Genomic DNA, 15,026 nt, shown 5'->3' with positions numbered 1-15,026 from the left:
ACTTTAGAAACTCCACTTTTTCGATTACCGTCAGCTTTTGAGCAGGAGGAGCGCACTACAAATTCACCTTCGTCAAATAAATGTGTTGTATCATGTGTGGAGTGGAGAGGAACTTGCTCTATGAATCCTTACAACACAGTTCAATTCGAGGGCAGATACTGTATGCAGCATCTCGCGCTACTTCAGAAACAGGGGTCTGTTTATTTAGCAGTGTTAGGAGACAGCGTGAAAAGTGATAAGAAAGTGATAAGGTGCCAGCCAATCAGCTCCCAACTGTCATTTTTCAAACACAGCCTGTGAGATGACAGTTGGGAGCTGATTGGCTGGCACCTTATCACTTTCTTATCACTTTTCACTCTGTCTCCTAACACTGCTTAGTAAATAGACCCCATAGTGTCATATAAGGCACGCACTATAATATGCACTATGGCACAATGTTATTGTAAATATATAATGTATAAAATTTATAAGACAGCACAAAGTACTTGGCTATATTATTGATGCGTCCTCAGCTAACCCATGTACTTAAATCACTTGTCCCTTTTTTATTTACACCAGATATCCTACTTCACATCAGTATCCCGCCAGCAGGAATTTGAAGGCACAACTAAAGCTGTGATTCCGCTCTTTTCCATTACATATTTTGTCACCATATTATTTTCTATTGTGTCATGTGTAAGGTAAGATTATTTGTCTTCATAAACATATTAGTTATTATATTGTCATGCATACAATATATTTCCCACCAGAGATATGTTCATATTTAAATAATAGAATATATTGACAGTTTTGCTATGTGTACTTTAAACTGCATTAAAACATTTTACATTAAAAAATAATTTGATTAAAAATACATATTGTACCTTAGACTTGTATTTGCAAATATATACATACTGTACACTAGTAATTTTGGACCTGTCCTATGACCTGTCCTATGATATCTGTCCCTTTTCCATCCCTGCTCCGCCCTTGTTCCTGCCTCCATCCTCAACTCCCCAACCTTTATCCTACCTCCACACTCTGTCCCGCCTCTATCCCTGCTGTCCCCCTGCCCACTTTTCCACCTCTGTCCCCAATCCACTTCTAATCTGCCATCTGTCCCGCTTCCACCCCTGCAACGCTTCCACCCTCTGTCCTGCCTACATTCTTGTTCCACCCACTCCGCTATCGCTGTCCTTCATCTTGGGCACATTATACATACCCACTAGTGACCTCCTCACCATTGGGGGAAGGGGACCATACAGCGCATGCCTCAACTCCCACTGTGCATGTAGGAGACATGACCAACTTATTCAATTATTTTATAGATACTATATGCTAAATGACACTAGATATTCAATAACACATAATCCTGTGCAGTTGTCGTCTAACTGCATGTAGTAATTCTACCAAAGGACCTCTTTATGAAATTAAGTTCATATACCTAACTTTCCCCTCTTAAACACATTCAATTTCACTCCTGGTTACGTTATTATGTAATAGGTTGTTTGTGTTTTTTGTTTTCTTTTTTCTTTGCTTTATATGTAATCAGGAATAAGAGAGTAGAAATAAAATGTTTCATTTGTTGATCTTAATATTTTTATTCTCAACATTTCTTTGATGTTTAATTCTTTACAGACTAGACAGTGTGAGAAATAAATTCTGGGCTGCTGTATTTGGAGTCGTTTCTTCCGGATTAGCTGTTCTATCTAGTTTTGGGCTGTTGTTACTGTGCGGAGTGCCCTTTGTCGTTACAGTAGCAAATGCCCCATTTCTTATTCTAGGTAAGTTTATCAGAAGGGAGGAACAGAACTATAGGATTAAGCATGTTATTTTTACTTTATTTAAACTTTCTTTGTTGTTCTTAACTTTCCCAGATAAAGATTTACATACTGTATAGTTTTAGCTTATTATTCATAGTTATACATGATCTGTGTATATAATTCTATATTTGTCACTGTCGTATCTGTTGTTTTGTTTAGTTGAGAACTAGGTGACTGAAAGCTAAGGGAAGACACATTACTAATTATTGTAAGTGGTATATTTACTAGGGGTGTGCACCGGCCACTTTTCGTGTTTTGGTTTTGGATCTGGATTTTTCTTCGTGTTTTGGATCTGGATTGGTTTTGCCAAAACCACCCTTCCGTGTTTTGGGTTCTGGGTTTTGTGTTTTGGATCTGTATTTTTTTTTAATAAAGCATAAAAACAGCTAAAATCACAGAATTTGTAGGTTTTTCTGCTCCTATGCTATTATTAACCTCAATAACCTTAATTTCCACTAATTTCCAGTCTATTCTGAACACCTCACACCTCACAATAGTGTTTTTATGTCCAAAAGGTTGCACCGAGGTAGCTGGATGACTATGCTAAGCGACACGAGTGGGCGGCACAAACACGTGACCCATCTAGGCGTGAAACTGCAGTGGCAGACAGGATGGCAGTTTGAAAAACTAGGCCCCAAACTGTACATAATGCAAAGAAAAAAAAGAAGTGCAAGATGGAATTGTCCTTGGGCCCTCCCACCTACCCTTATGTTGTATAAACAGGACATGCACACTTTAACAAACCAATCATTTCAGCGCCAGGGTCTGCCACACAACTGTGGCTGAAATGATTGGTTTGTTTGGGCCCCCACAAAACAAGCTGGCAATTAATCTGTCCCTGCACAAACTGGCTCTACGGAGGCAAGATGTCATTCTCATCCTCCTCATCCACCGATTCCTCACCCTCTTCAGTGTGTACATCCTCATCCTCACAGAGTATTAATTCGTCCCCGCTGGAATCCACAACCACAGGTCCCTCTGTACATTCTGGAGGCAGGTCTCCCAGGAAAAGTTTATAATTAATTTTATGAACATCATCTTCTCCACATTTTGTGGAAGCAACCTCCTACGCCTTTCGCTGACAAGGTTCCCGGCTGCACTAAACACTCTTTCGGAGTACACACTGGAGGGGGGGCAACTCAGGTAAAATAGAGCCAGTTTGTACAGGGACCTACAAATTGCTTATTTTTCCTGCCAGTACAGGTACGGACTGTCTGACATGCCTACTTGGATGCTGTCACCGATGTAATCCTTTAACAGACAGACGCATGCTTGTCGCTGCTGCTTTGAGGATGCAAGTGCGGCTACAGACCACACAATTCACAAAGACAGAAAAAAAAAGAACAATATTTTTATTGTTTGTGTAGCACACTTTGAGGGTGTCACCACCCTTTAACAGACAGACGCACGCTTGTCGCTGCTGCTTTAAGGATGCAGGTGCGGCTACAGCCCACACATTTCACAAAGACAGAAAAAAAAAGAACAATATTTTTATTGTTTGTGTAGCACACTTTGAGGGTGTCACCACCCTTTAACAGACAGATGCACGCTTGTCGCTGCTGCTTTAAGGATGCAGGTGCGGCTACAGCCCACACATTTCACAAAGACCGGAAAAAAAAGAACAATATTTTTATTGTTTGTGTAGCACATTTTGAGGGTGTCACCACCCTTTAACAGACAGATGCATGCTTGTCGCTGCTGCTTTAAGGTGCAGGTGCGGCTACAGCCCACACATTTCACAAAGACAGAAAAAAAAAGAACAATATTTTTATTGTTTGTGTAGCACACTTTGAGGGTGTCACCACCCTTTAACAGACAGATGCACGCTTGTCGCTGCTGCTTTAAGGATGCAGGTGCGGCTACAGCCCACACATTTCACAAAGACAGAAAAAAAAGAACAATATTTTTATTGTTTGTGTAGCACACTTTGAGGGTGTCACCACCCGTTAACAGACAGACGCACGCTTGTCGCTGCTGCTTTAAGGATGCAGGTGTGGCTACAGCCCACACATTTCACAAAGACAGAAAAAAAAGAACAATATTTTTTATTGTTTGTGTAGCACACTTTGAGGGTGTCACCACCCTTTAACAGACAGATGCACGCTTGTCGCTGCTGCTTTAAGGATGCAGGTGCGGCTACAGCCCACACATTTCACAAAGACAGAAAAAAAAAGAACAATATTTTTATTGTTTGTGTAGCACACTTTGATGGTGTCACCACCCTTTAACAGACAGACGCACGCTTGTCGCTGCTGCTTTAAGGATGCAGGTGCGGCTACAGCCCACACATTTCACAAAGACAGAAAAAAAAAGAAAAATATTTTTATTGTTTGTGTAGCACACTTTGAGGGTGTCACCACCCTTTAACAGACAGATGCACGCTTGTCGCTACTGCTTTAAGGATGCAGGTGCGGCTACAGCCCACACATTTCACAAAGACAGAAAAATAAAGAACAATATTTTTATTGTTTGTGTAGCACACTTTGAGGGTGTCACCACCCTTTAACAGACAGACGCACGCTTGTCGCTGCTGCTTTAAGGATGCAGGTGCGGCTACAGCCCACACATTTCACAAAGACAGAAAAAAAAAGAACAATATTTTTATTGTTTGTGTAGCACACTTTGAGGGTGTCACCACCCTTTAACAGACAGACACACGCTTTTCGCTGCTGCTTTAAGGATGCAGGGGCGGCTACAGCCCACACATTTCACAAAGACAGAAAAAAAAAGAACAATATTTTTATTGTTTGTGTAGCACACTTTGAGGGTGTCACCACCCTTTAACAGACAGACGCACGCTTGTCGCTGCTGCTTTAAGGATGCAGGTGCGGCTACAGCCCACACATTTCACAAAGACAGAAAAAAAAAGAACAATATTTTTATTGTTTGTGTAGCACACTTTGAGGGTGTCACCACCCTTTAACAGACAGACGCACGCTTGTCGCTGCTGCTTTAAGGATGCAGGTGTGGCTACAGCCCACACATTTCACAAAGACAGAAAAAAAAGAACAATATTTTTATTGTTTGTGTAGCACACTTTGAGGGTGTCACCACCCTTTAACAGACAGATGCACGCTTGTCGCTGCTGCTTTAAGGATGCAGGTGTGCTACAGCCCACACATTTCACAAAGACCGAAAAAAAAAGAACAATATTTTTATTGTTTGTGTAGCACACTTTGAGGGTGTCACCACCCTTTAACAGACAGATGCACGCTTGTCGCTGCTGCTTTGATGATGCAGGTGCGGCTACAGCCCACACATTTCTCAAAGACAGAAAAAAAAGAACAATATTTTTATTGTTTGTGTAGCACACTTTGAGGGTGTCACCACCCTTTAACAGACAGACGCACGCTTGTCGCTACTGCTTTAAGGATGCAGGTGCGGCTACAGCCCACACATTTCACAAAGACAGAAAAAAAAAGAAAAATATTTTTATTGTTTGTGTAGCACACTTTGAGGGTGTCACCACCCTTTAACAGACAGATGCACGCTTGTCGCTGCTGCTTTAAGGATGCAGGTGCGGCTACAGCCCACACATTTCACAAAGACAGAAAAATAAAGAACAATATTTTTATTGTTTGTGTAGCACACTTTGAGGGTGTCACCACCCTTTAACAGACAGACGCACGCTTGTCGCTGCTGCTTTAAGGATGCAGCTGCGGCTACAGCCCACACATTTCACAAAGACAGAAAAAAAAAGAACAATATTTTTATTGTTTGTGTAGCACACTTTGAGGGTGTCACCACCCTTTAACAGACAGACGCACGCTTTTCGCTGCTGCTTTAAGGATGCAGGGGCGGCTACAGCCCACACATTTCACAAAGACAGAAAAAAAAAGAACAATATTTTTATTGTTTGTGTAGCACACTTTGAGGGTGTCACCACCCTTTAACAGACAGACGCACGCTTGTCGCTGCTGCTTTAAGGATGCAGGTGCGGCTACAGCCCACACATTTCACAAAGACAGAAAAAAAAAGAACAATATTTTTATTGTTTGTGTAGCACACTTTGAGGGTGTCACCACCCTTTAACAGACAGATGCACGCTTGTCGCTGCTGCTTTAAGGATGCAGGTGTGGCTACAGCCCACACATTTCACAAAGACAGAAAAAAAAGAACAATAGTTTTATTGTTTGTGTAGCACACTTTGAGGGTGTCACCACCCATTAACAGACAGATGCACGCTTGTCGCTGCTGCTTTAAGGATGCAGGTGTGGCTACAGCCCACACATTTCACAAAGACAGAAAAAAAAGAACAATAGTTTTATTGTTTGTGTAGCACACTTTGAGGGTGTCACCACCCTTTAACAGACAGACGCATGCTTGTCGCTGCTGCTTTGATGATGCAGGTGGAATCTAGACGGGATTTGGAACCGGGGACACACTACCTCCATCAATTGTCTAAATCCCACTGCACTAATGGCGGATACCGGACGCACGTCTAACACCAACATAGCAGTCAAGGCCTCAGTTATACGTTTTGCTTCAGGATGACTGCTGTCGTACTTCATCCTCATCGCTAGGGACTGTTGGAGGGTCAATTGTTTAGTAAAAGTAGTGATGTTCCTACTTCCTCTCTGGGATGATTAACAACTCCCAGCAGCAGCAACAGCACTAGGAGGAAGTGGTTCTTGATCTTTCCCTATTTTATTTTTATCGGAGAAAGTTTGGTCCTCCAATTATGTTATATTGATATATACGTGCGGCTAAAGCGCACACAAACACAGAAAATATTTTTTTATTTTTGCTGGAGAGTAGTGCACTTTGTGGCTTACACCACCCTTTAAGAAATGAGCCAGCCGGCTCTTTACTTATGGGACACAGGCGCACGCTTGGCGCAGCTCCTTTGTTGATGCACGTGCAGCACAGTGTACACAAGTCACAAACACAGAAAATATTTTTTTTTTGGTTTGGACTGGAGTGTACTTTGGGGGTTGCAGCACCCTTTAACGGTCAAGCCAGCCGGCCCTTTACTTAAGACACAGGCGCACGCTTGGCACTACTTTGTTGATGCACGTGCGGCTACTGCGCACACAATTCACAAACACAGAAAATATATATTTTTTTGGTTTGGACTGGAGTGTACTTTGGGGGTTACAGCACCCTTTAACAGTCAAGCCAGCCGGCCCTTTACTTATGACACAGGCGCACGCTTGGCACTACTTTTTTGATGCATGTGCGGCTACTGCGCACACAATTCACAAACACAGAAAATAATTTTTTTGGGGGTTTGGACTGGAGTGTACTTTGGGGGTTACAGCACCCTTTAATGGTCAAGCCAGCCGGCCCTTTACTTATGACACAGGCGCACGCTTGGCACTACTTTGTTGATGCACGTGCGGCTACTGCGCACACAATTCACAAACACAGAAAATAATTTTTTTGGGGGTTTGGACTGGAGTGTACTTTGGGGGTTACAGCACCCTTTAACGGTCAAGCCAGCCGGCCCTTTACTTATGACACAGGCGCACGCTTGGCACTACTTTGTTGATGCACGTGCGGCTACTGCGCACACAATTCACAAACACAGAAAATATTTTTTCTATTTGGTTTGGACTGGAGTGTACTTTGGGGGTTACAGCACCCTTTAACGGTCAAGCCAGCCGGCCCTTTACTTATGACACAGGCGCACGCTTGGCACTACTTTGTTGATGCACGTGCGGCTACTGCGCACACATTTCACAAACACAGAAAAAATATATATTTTTTAGCACTTGGGGGGAGCACCCCTGATGGACAGAGCACCCCCTGGACAACACTACAGCACCCCTTTAGGACTGGGACACTGCACAGGACTTTGGAATGGACACAGCCCCTATGGACAACTGACTGCACAACACAGTCCAGCCAGCCCCTATGGACTTTGAAGTAGTGGACACAGCCCCTATGGACAACAGCAGCACAGCACAACACTACTCTGCACTACACAGCCCAGCCAGCCCTAACTCCCTCCCTCCCTCTTCACTGTCCACAGCCGAGTGAGAAAATGGCGCCGACGCGGGTACCTTATATAGGTTCCAAAACCCGCGAGACTCGGAAGGCGGGATGAAGACGTTTTGCCTTGATTTCAGATCCGAGTCAGGCGGGAAAAGTCGAGCCTGACTCGGATCTGCCTCGGATCGGAGGGGCTCGGTGGGTTCGGATTTTAGAAATCCGAACCCGTTCACCCCTAATATTTACTAAAGTGTTGGTTTATAGAAGTGGAGGTGTTGCCCAAGGCAACCAATCAGATTCTATTTATCATTTATCCAGCACCTTTAGGGAGTAAATTATTAGTGTTAGGGTTGTTTCGGCATTAGTGTTAGAGTATTAGTGTTAGGGTGTTAGAGTTTGGGGTTATTATTATTATTATTACCCTTTATTTATATGGCGCCACAAAGGTTCCGCAGCGCCTTACACAGTACATAAATGAGCACACAAGAAAAACAGTTAATAGTAATACAAAACAATGTAGGACAAGGACATGGTTTATAAACATAGCTGCATAACACAAGTAGCAGGACATGAGCAACCAGGTGTTAGGTGTCATTGTGAGGAGTTAGGAGTAAATTATACTATAAGTAGGGGGAGGAGAAGCACGTGAGGGATGAGCTTACATTCTAAAGGGGAAGGGCAGACAGACAGGGGCGACACAGATGGAGTAGATAGTGAGGATGGAGCATGGAGCAGTGGGCTAGGATATGTGCTGCGGTATGTGTGTGTGTAAGATAACCTGATGTTATGTCAAGATTAAGTCCTTCATTCATCTGTCTCTATGACAGAAAATAGATTTTGTTTATGTGTTATTTACATGAGAGATGTACAAAATAAAGTTGTAGCACTTTAATTATTGTGTGTTACATTTTAGCATCTACATACATCCTGATAAAAAATGGATATATTATGGGACTGTCCCGCCATCCTAATACAGTAGTGACTACTTTAATCCCAGCTGCTGGATGCTATGCCATGCTCCAGTGAGTGGGTGCGTCTCACATGCTAGACCCACCCACAAATGGGTGCAGCCATGCCCAACATGCTGTGGTCCCACAGGATGTTGCAGTACCCGGGCCCAGAATTTCTCTTGGTAGCCCTGGAGGTGACAGGCAGAACCAGGTGGGCATAGTGGTGGGGTAGCAAGGCCATGGAGGGAGAGAAGTGGTTGAGAATGGAGGAACAGTAATGGCGGGGGAAAAGAAGCAGAGGGTTGGAAAGCAGACTGATGAGAGGAAAAAGGGGGAACAGCAAGCATAGGAGACAAGAGGGGGAGGAGAGGGATGGATAAAGTAGAGGATTATGTGGGCACTGATTAAGGGGGGGTTTGAAGTAAGAGTGTTCATGCTATGGACGAGGTAATAAGTGAGATGAAAACTGGAGTGGAGGCTGTGTGATGTAGAGACAGTGTGGATTAAAGTTGTTAAATGTTCAAAAATAGAGATAAAAGAACAGTGCTGGTAATGTATGATCGCAGCTCCGAAAGTGATATATAAAGAGAGGTGTGTGAGTAGTGGGTGCAGGAATTAGTTATTAAATAATTGATTAAAGAGGATAGATGTGACGCAATGGGAAAAGGCAATACAATCAAGAATTTATGTAGTATGAGGGCAAAATTACAGTGTACCGAGCCGATCCAGTCCGAAGTGTTATGTCCAAATAGTGAGTGTAGAAGGGAGTTTCCTGGATAATCATAAAGCAGAAGATGTTGATTTTGGTAATTCACATAAATACGTTGCTTGTTGTCGTTCAGAAAGTGATCTGATTTTGAGTTTGTTTTCCCTCAGTTTTCCTCCAGTTTAACTCCGGCGTAACTCCGACTTAGTTATCAAATTGTAATTACACTTATAATCTCACACAGCCTACGTCTATGCAGCCTTAGTGAGCACTAATAACTAAAGTTACAAACATGTCTCTGTGTGCTCACTGATTGGGACCCCACCCCCAGAGCTCAACACACACTACATTGGGATGCAATAAAGTCTAAGATAAACAATTTGTGAGAAGGGAGTGGACCATCACAGATTCACAATACATTCCTAACTTTCTTTATAGAAATTGCTCTTAGTATAGCAGTAGTGATAATTACCGAGTATAAATTTTTCAAAACTGTGCTGTAGCAATCAATAAAACAGCATCTGATGGGAGCAGTAGTGATAATTACCTGTGAAATTCAGAGAAGGAGAAGTCTCATCAGTCTTTGCATGGTGCGCATATGACTAATAAGATCTACGGCGTAACTCCGACTTAGTTATCAAATTGTAATTACACTTATAATCTCACACTTTTCATCTAACACAGCCTATGTCTATGCAGCCTTAGTGAGCACTAAGTATTGGTATAAGTTATGTATTGGTATAAGTTATGGTATTGGAGTTAGGGTTGTGTTAGGCGATCAGGTTAGAGGCTTGACTAGGGTCAGTAGTAAAGGTTGATAAGGGTTTAGGGTTGCCTGGATATTAGTGTTAGGGTTTTAGGGTTAGGGAATAGTCACAAGGTCCAGCTAGGGATAGTGTCCAGGATGAAGTGCAGGAGCCATAGGGTGTTAAGTAAGTAGTGTCCTTGATATAGAGAATGCAGCTGTTTAATTGGAGGCCAAAGTGCAGTTTCTTAAAAGTAGTTTTACAGTAGTAGAGATTTCAGTTTGACTGTAATCCTACTGCATTCCTCCTGTTTAACTTCTGTATAACTCTTATAATACTTTAAATGTAACTACACTTATAAAAAACCACTTGAATAAGAAAAGAACACAACAACCTATTACCTATATACTAATTAATAAATAGCAAAGATGTGTGCCGACCCCAGTTTTTTGGTTTTGGTTCTAATCCATCATTGGGTTTCCCTCTCGTGTTTTGGTCTTGGATCTGTATTTTTTTCCAAAATTTACAGCACATAATTTGGGCCTGTTTTTGTTCCTACAGTAGATGTAACCAATCTAAGGCCAAAAGTGCAAATGATGACCATCCACTGACTGTAGCGGAGGTCAGCTTGTTTTAGTCTGCACAAATGTGAGGTTCAAGGACCTTCGACCATGAGAGTAGCGAAGGCTTGAAGGAGCGACCAAGCGGTAGAGCTGCACTGCAGCACAGTTTATGCACCACCCCCTTGTCACCCCTCCACATTTAAGTAGATTACTCGAATGATCAATTTATGTTTGATTGATTGATTAATTGATCAATTGATTAGTGTTGATAATTCAACAGTAAAAAACAAATCAGAGAGGTGGAAAGCATTGTTAAAAAACAAGCATCCAAAATCACTAATGAAGTTGATTGATTCATTTATTGATTAATTGAGTAGTCTTGATAATTGAAATATAAAAAAAGCAAATCAGAGAAGTTGAAAACATTGTTAAAAACAAGCGTCCAAAATCCCAGTGAAGTTGATTGATTATTATTATTATTATTATTATTATTATTATTATCATTTATTTATATGGCGCCACAAGTGTTCCGCAGCGCCTTACAATGTACAGAAACAAATAGATTGATTAATTGATTACTGTTGATCATTTTACTATAAAATAAAGCAAATGAAGGAAGTGGAAAGCATTGTTATAAAATAAGCGTCCAAAATCCCAATGAAGTTGTTTGATTAATTGATCAGTGTTGATAATTTAACTATATAAAAGCAAATCAGAGAAGTGGAAAGCATTGTTAAAAACAAGCATCCAAAATCTCAATGAAGTGGAGTCCTCAGGATTTAAGGTCTAGTCAAACTGAATAATTAATGATATGATATGATGATACTAATCTGTATTTGCTGAGAAGCTGCTGGAAATGGGGCCTATGTATCTGGATGAGAAGCTGGTGATGGATGACATTGCAAGATACAAAAGAACATGAAAGATCCAGTAAAGTACATTAATATACAAAACACTGCCTGTCATACAATCTTGGCAAAGCCCATAATGAAAAGTGGTTCAAGAAGGATTTGTCCTTGGGCCCTACCACCCACCTTTTTGTTGTATATTAAAAAGGGCGTGCACAGTTTAACAAGCCAATCACTTCAGGGACAGGGACTGCCACTTTTGTGACTGAAGTCATTAGTTTACTTCAGTCCCCACAAAACAAGCTGCCAATGGGCAGCTAACAGTATGATAATTACTGTCATACTGTTGAGGTTTCTGTATATGTTAGGAGGTGTTTTTCATCTGTGGAAACGAAAGATCTAATGTTTAAGATGCCCGCAAATCGCCATATTGTGAAGGGATGTGCAAACCGGCCACTGCAATTGAGACTGCGATCAAAGAGACTACACAGACCCATTGCAGAGTGATTAATAGGAAGTGCCATTTGTGGGTGGTGACGGGAAAGTGGCCAGCAAAAAGCAGGCATGTGTTTCAATGCCATAAATTAGCCACTGCAATGCCATAGCTTGCAATGAAGTTAGCAATTTCTGAGAAAGGTCAGACCTTGTGCAAGTATGCGAGAGGCTACGATGGCACTCAATTCTACAGATGGTTTCACAGTCTTGCTAATTATTATGGATGTGTGTAAGGTAAGGTGGGCGACCCTGTGTAGTGCTGCGGTGGCATAGCGATCACAATGGATTAGCATACTATAGCAGTTGAACTGCATGCGTAAACGCTATTGCATTCACAGTTGCGATCCATAATGAATTAGGTCCAAAGTACCACTGTAACCACTGTAAAAACTGTAACTTTACAGGCTGTGTTTGAAAAATGACAGCTAAGAGATGATTGGTTGGTACTTTATATACATCCACTTTATCTCTCTCTAAGGCTTAGTACATAGAGTGAGTTCCAGTGGATGAGAGAACCTCTAGAGAAGTCTTGGAGGCAAGTGGGAAAGGAAGAGACCAGTGTAGAGGAGAAATGTTGGTCAAAGACGAAGCAGACATTTGATAAAGATTACAAACTATTGCAATTACTGTGAGATGTATTTCTATTGTGATTAATACACTTCATTATTACTGTATTTCACTTTGTGTACAGGACAATTATGTATTATGTATATGCTTATACTGATATTATATGCCTTTTTACAGGTATGTCATTTAATAATAAGACTATATATATATAATAAGACTTATATGTAATTTAAACGTAATTTAAGTATGTTTGCAATTTACAATGGAGATTAAATAATAGAAATCTAATAAGGAAAACCAAGTGCAATTTTGGTAAGAGAAAATCCATTATTATTAAAAATAATATGTCATATGAAAGATATATAGAAAACAATCCTTATCATCAATTACAAATAGTAAATCCCATAGCTTTAGAAGTATTAGAATTATTGCGCTGAAATAAAGTATGTTTGAACTTAGTAATTACTTATAAATTCATATTTATGCTTTATCTTCCAGGAGTTGGAGTAGATGACATGTTCATTATGATTTCCAGCTGGCAACAAACTAAAGTAAAGAGTAAAGTTGAAGAAAGAATGGCTGAGACATACGCTGAAGCTGCAGTCTCGATAACAATCACAACTCTCACAGATGTTCTAGCTTTCTACATAGGAATTATGACGCCTTTTCAATCAGTGAAGTCATTTTGTATTTATGCTGGAACTTCCCTATTATTCTGTTTCCTGTATAATATCACTTTCTTTGGGGCATTTTTAGCCCTTAATGGTAGACGGGAAGAGAGTAATAGGCATTGGCTGCTTTGTAGAAGGGTGATGGAGCAAAAAGATGATAATTGTTCCTCCTCATATAACCTGTGCTGTGTTGGGGGAAAATACAACCAAATCACTGGTAAAGAGAGTGACCATCCAGTTGCTGATTTTTTCCGGGAGCAATATGGTCCATTCCTCGCAAACATCTGGGTCAAGTGTTTGGTGCTAGGTCTATATGGTGGATACCTGGCCAGCAGTATGTATGGCTGTTTTCAGGTGCAGGAAGGAATCGATCTACGTAATTTGGCTACTGACAACTCATATGTTCGTTCCTTCTATGACAATGAAGATTTATATTTCTCAGAGTATGGTCCCAGAGTTATGGTTGTTATTACAGATGAGATTTCATATTGGGATTCAGATGTACATCTTAAAATTGACAGGTGTATAGAGTCACTTAAAGGTGGCTCCTATGTTAGTGAGTCTCTCTCAGAGTCATGGTTGGACGTGTACATAGGCATTGCTAATCTACTTAAACTTGACATTAATGATAAAAATTATTTTATTGGAAACCTATCACAACTCTTTAAATTTGCTCCTGATTATAAACAAGATGTGGACATTCACTCGGGGTCTATAAGAGCTTCTCGTTTCTTTATCCAGACTGCGAATGTCACTTCTTCAGTAGATGAGAGAGACATGTTAAACCATGTCAGGAACACAGCGATGAGCTGTGACATCCCGGTCCTTGTGTACCATCCAGCCTTTATATACTTTGACCAATATGCCGTAATCATCCAGAACACCATCCAGAATGTTGTGGTTGCTGCAGCTGCCATGTTTGTGGTCTCAATACTGCTAATTCCAAATCCTCTATGTTCCCTGTGGGTAACTTTCCAAATGGCTTCCATTATAGTTGGTGTCACTGGTTTTATGGCTTTCTGGGATGTTAACTTAGATTCCATTTCTATGATCAACCTTGTTATCTGCATTGGGTTTTCCGTTGACTTCTCAGCACACATTTCATATGCCTATGTATCTAGCCAGAAGTCCACAGTCAATGAGGTGATGACCGATGCTTTACATGCTCTTGGTTATCCTATAGTGCAAGGTGCTCTGTCCACCATCCTCGGGGTCATCGTTCTTTCCACATCAGCCAGTTACATCTTTAGAACATTTTTTAAGATCATATTCCTGGTTATTACATTTGGAATGCTGCATGGGCTGGTTTTTCTTCCAGTTTTTTTAAATTTGTTTGGAAAATGTGGCAAAAAATGTTATGGTGCCTCAAATGTAAAAACATCTAGACACCAGGTGTCTGTTGGTACCAGAGAAAATCCAAACAGAGACAGTAGTTTACAAGATGACATGGGAGAACAATACTATAATAAACATGGGAAAATAATAGAACCTTTTTCAAATGAAATGTTTTCTCCAAATGCTGACTGTCCATAAATTCTTTTCATATACAGTAGAACATCTGCCCCTCTAACATAGCATTCTCAACCACAAGGTTCATTTACTTATCATTTTATGTAGGACATAACAGCACTAACTATTTAATGAGTCTGTAAATTTGTTTAATTTGCACTTGATTGTGCTTAAGTATTATCAAAGAGTGTTTGCTTAGGATCAATACTACATAAAGAATCTGTGAAATTAAAGT

General features: G+C 40.9%; 1 protein-coding gene across 1 annotated transcript in view; it reads left to right on the top strand.

Annotated features, from left to right (window-relative positions):
- The window catches only part of LOC148475029 (patched domain-containing protein 3-like), a 32,905-nt gene extending 18,090 nt beyond the window's left edge, over positions 1-14,815 (top strand). Inside the window, exons 2-4 of the mRNA XM_088457828.1 lie at positions 559-680; positions 1,618-1,763; positions 13,110-14,815. Coding sequence (XP_088313954.1) covers positions 559-680; positions 1,618-1,763; positions 13,110-14,815 — 1,974 coding nt within the window. The remainder of the gene's footprint in view (positions 1-558; positions 681-1,617; positions 1,764-13,109) is intronic.
- The last annotated feature ends 211 nt before the right edge of the window (positions 14,816-15,026 follow it).

Source organism: Taudactylus pleione, unplaced genomic scaffold (genome assembly GCF_031769625.1).
Source record: "Taudactylus pleione unplaced genomic scaffold, aTauple2 ptg000788l, whole genome shotgun sequence".
NCBI classification, from domain to species: domain Eukaryota; kingdom Metazoa; phylum Chordata; class Amphibia; order Anura; family Myobatrachidae; genus Taudactylus; species Taudactylus pleione.
This window is presented reverse-complemented; position numbering and strand designations above follow the sequence as displayed.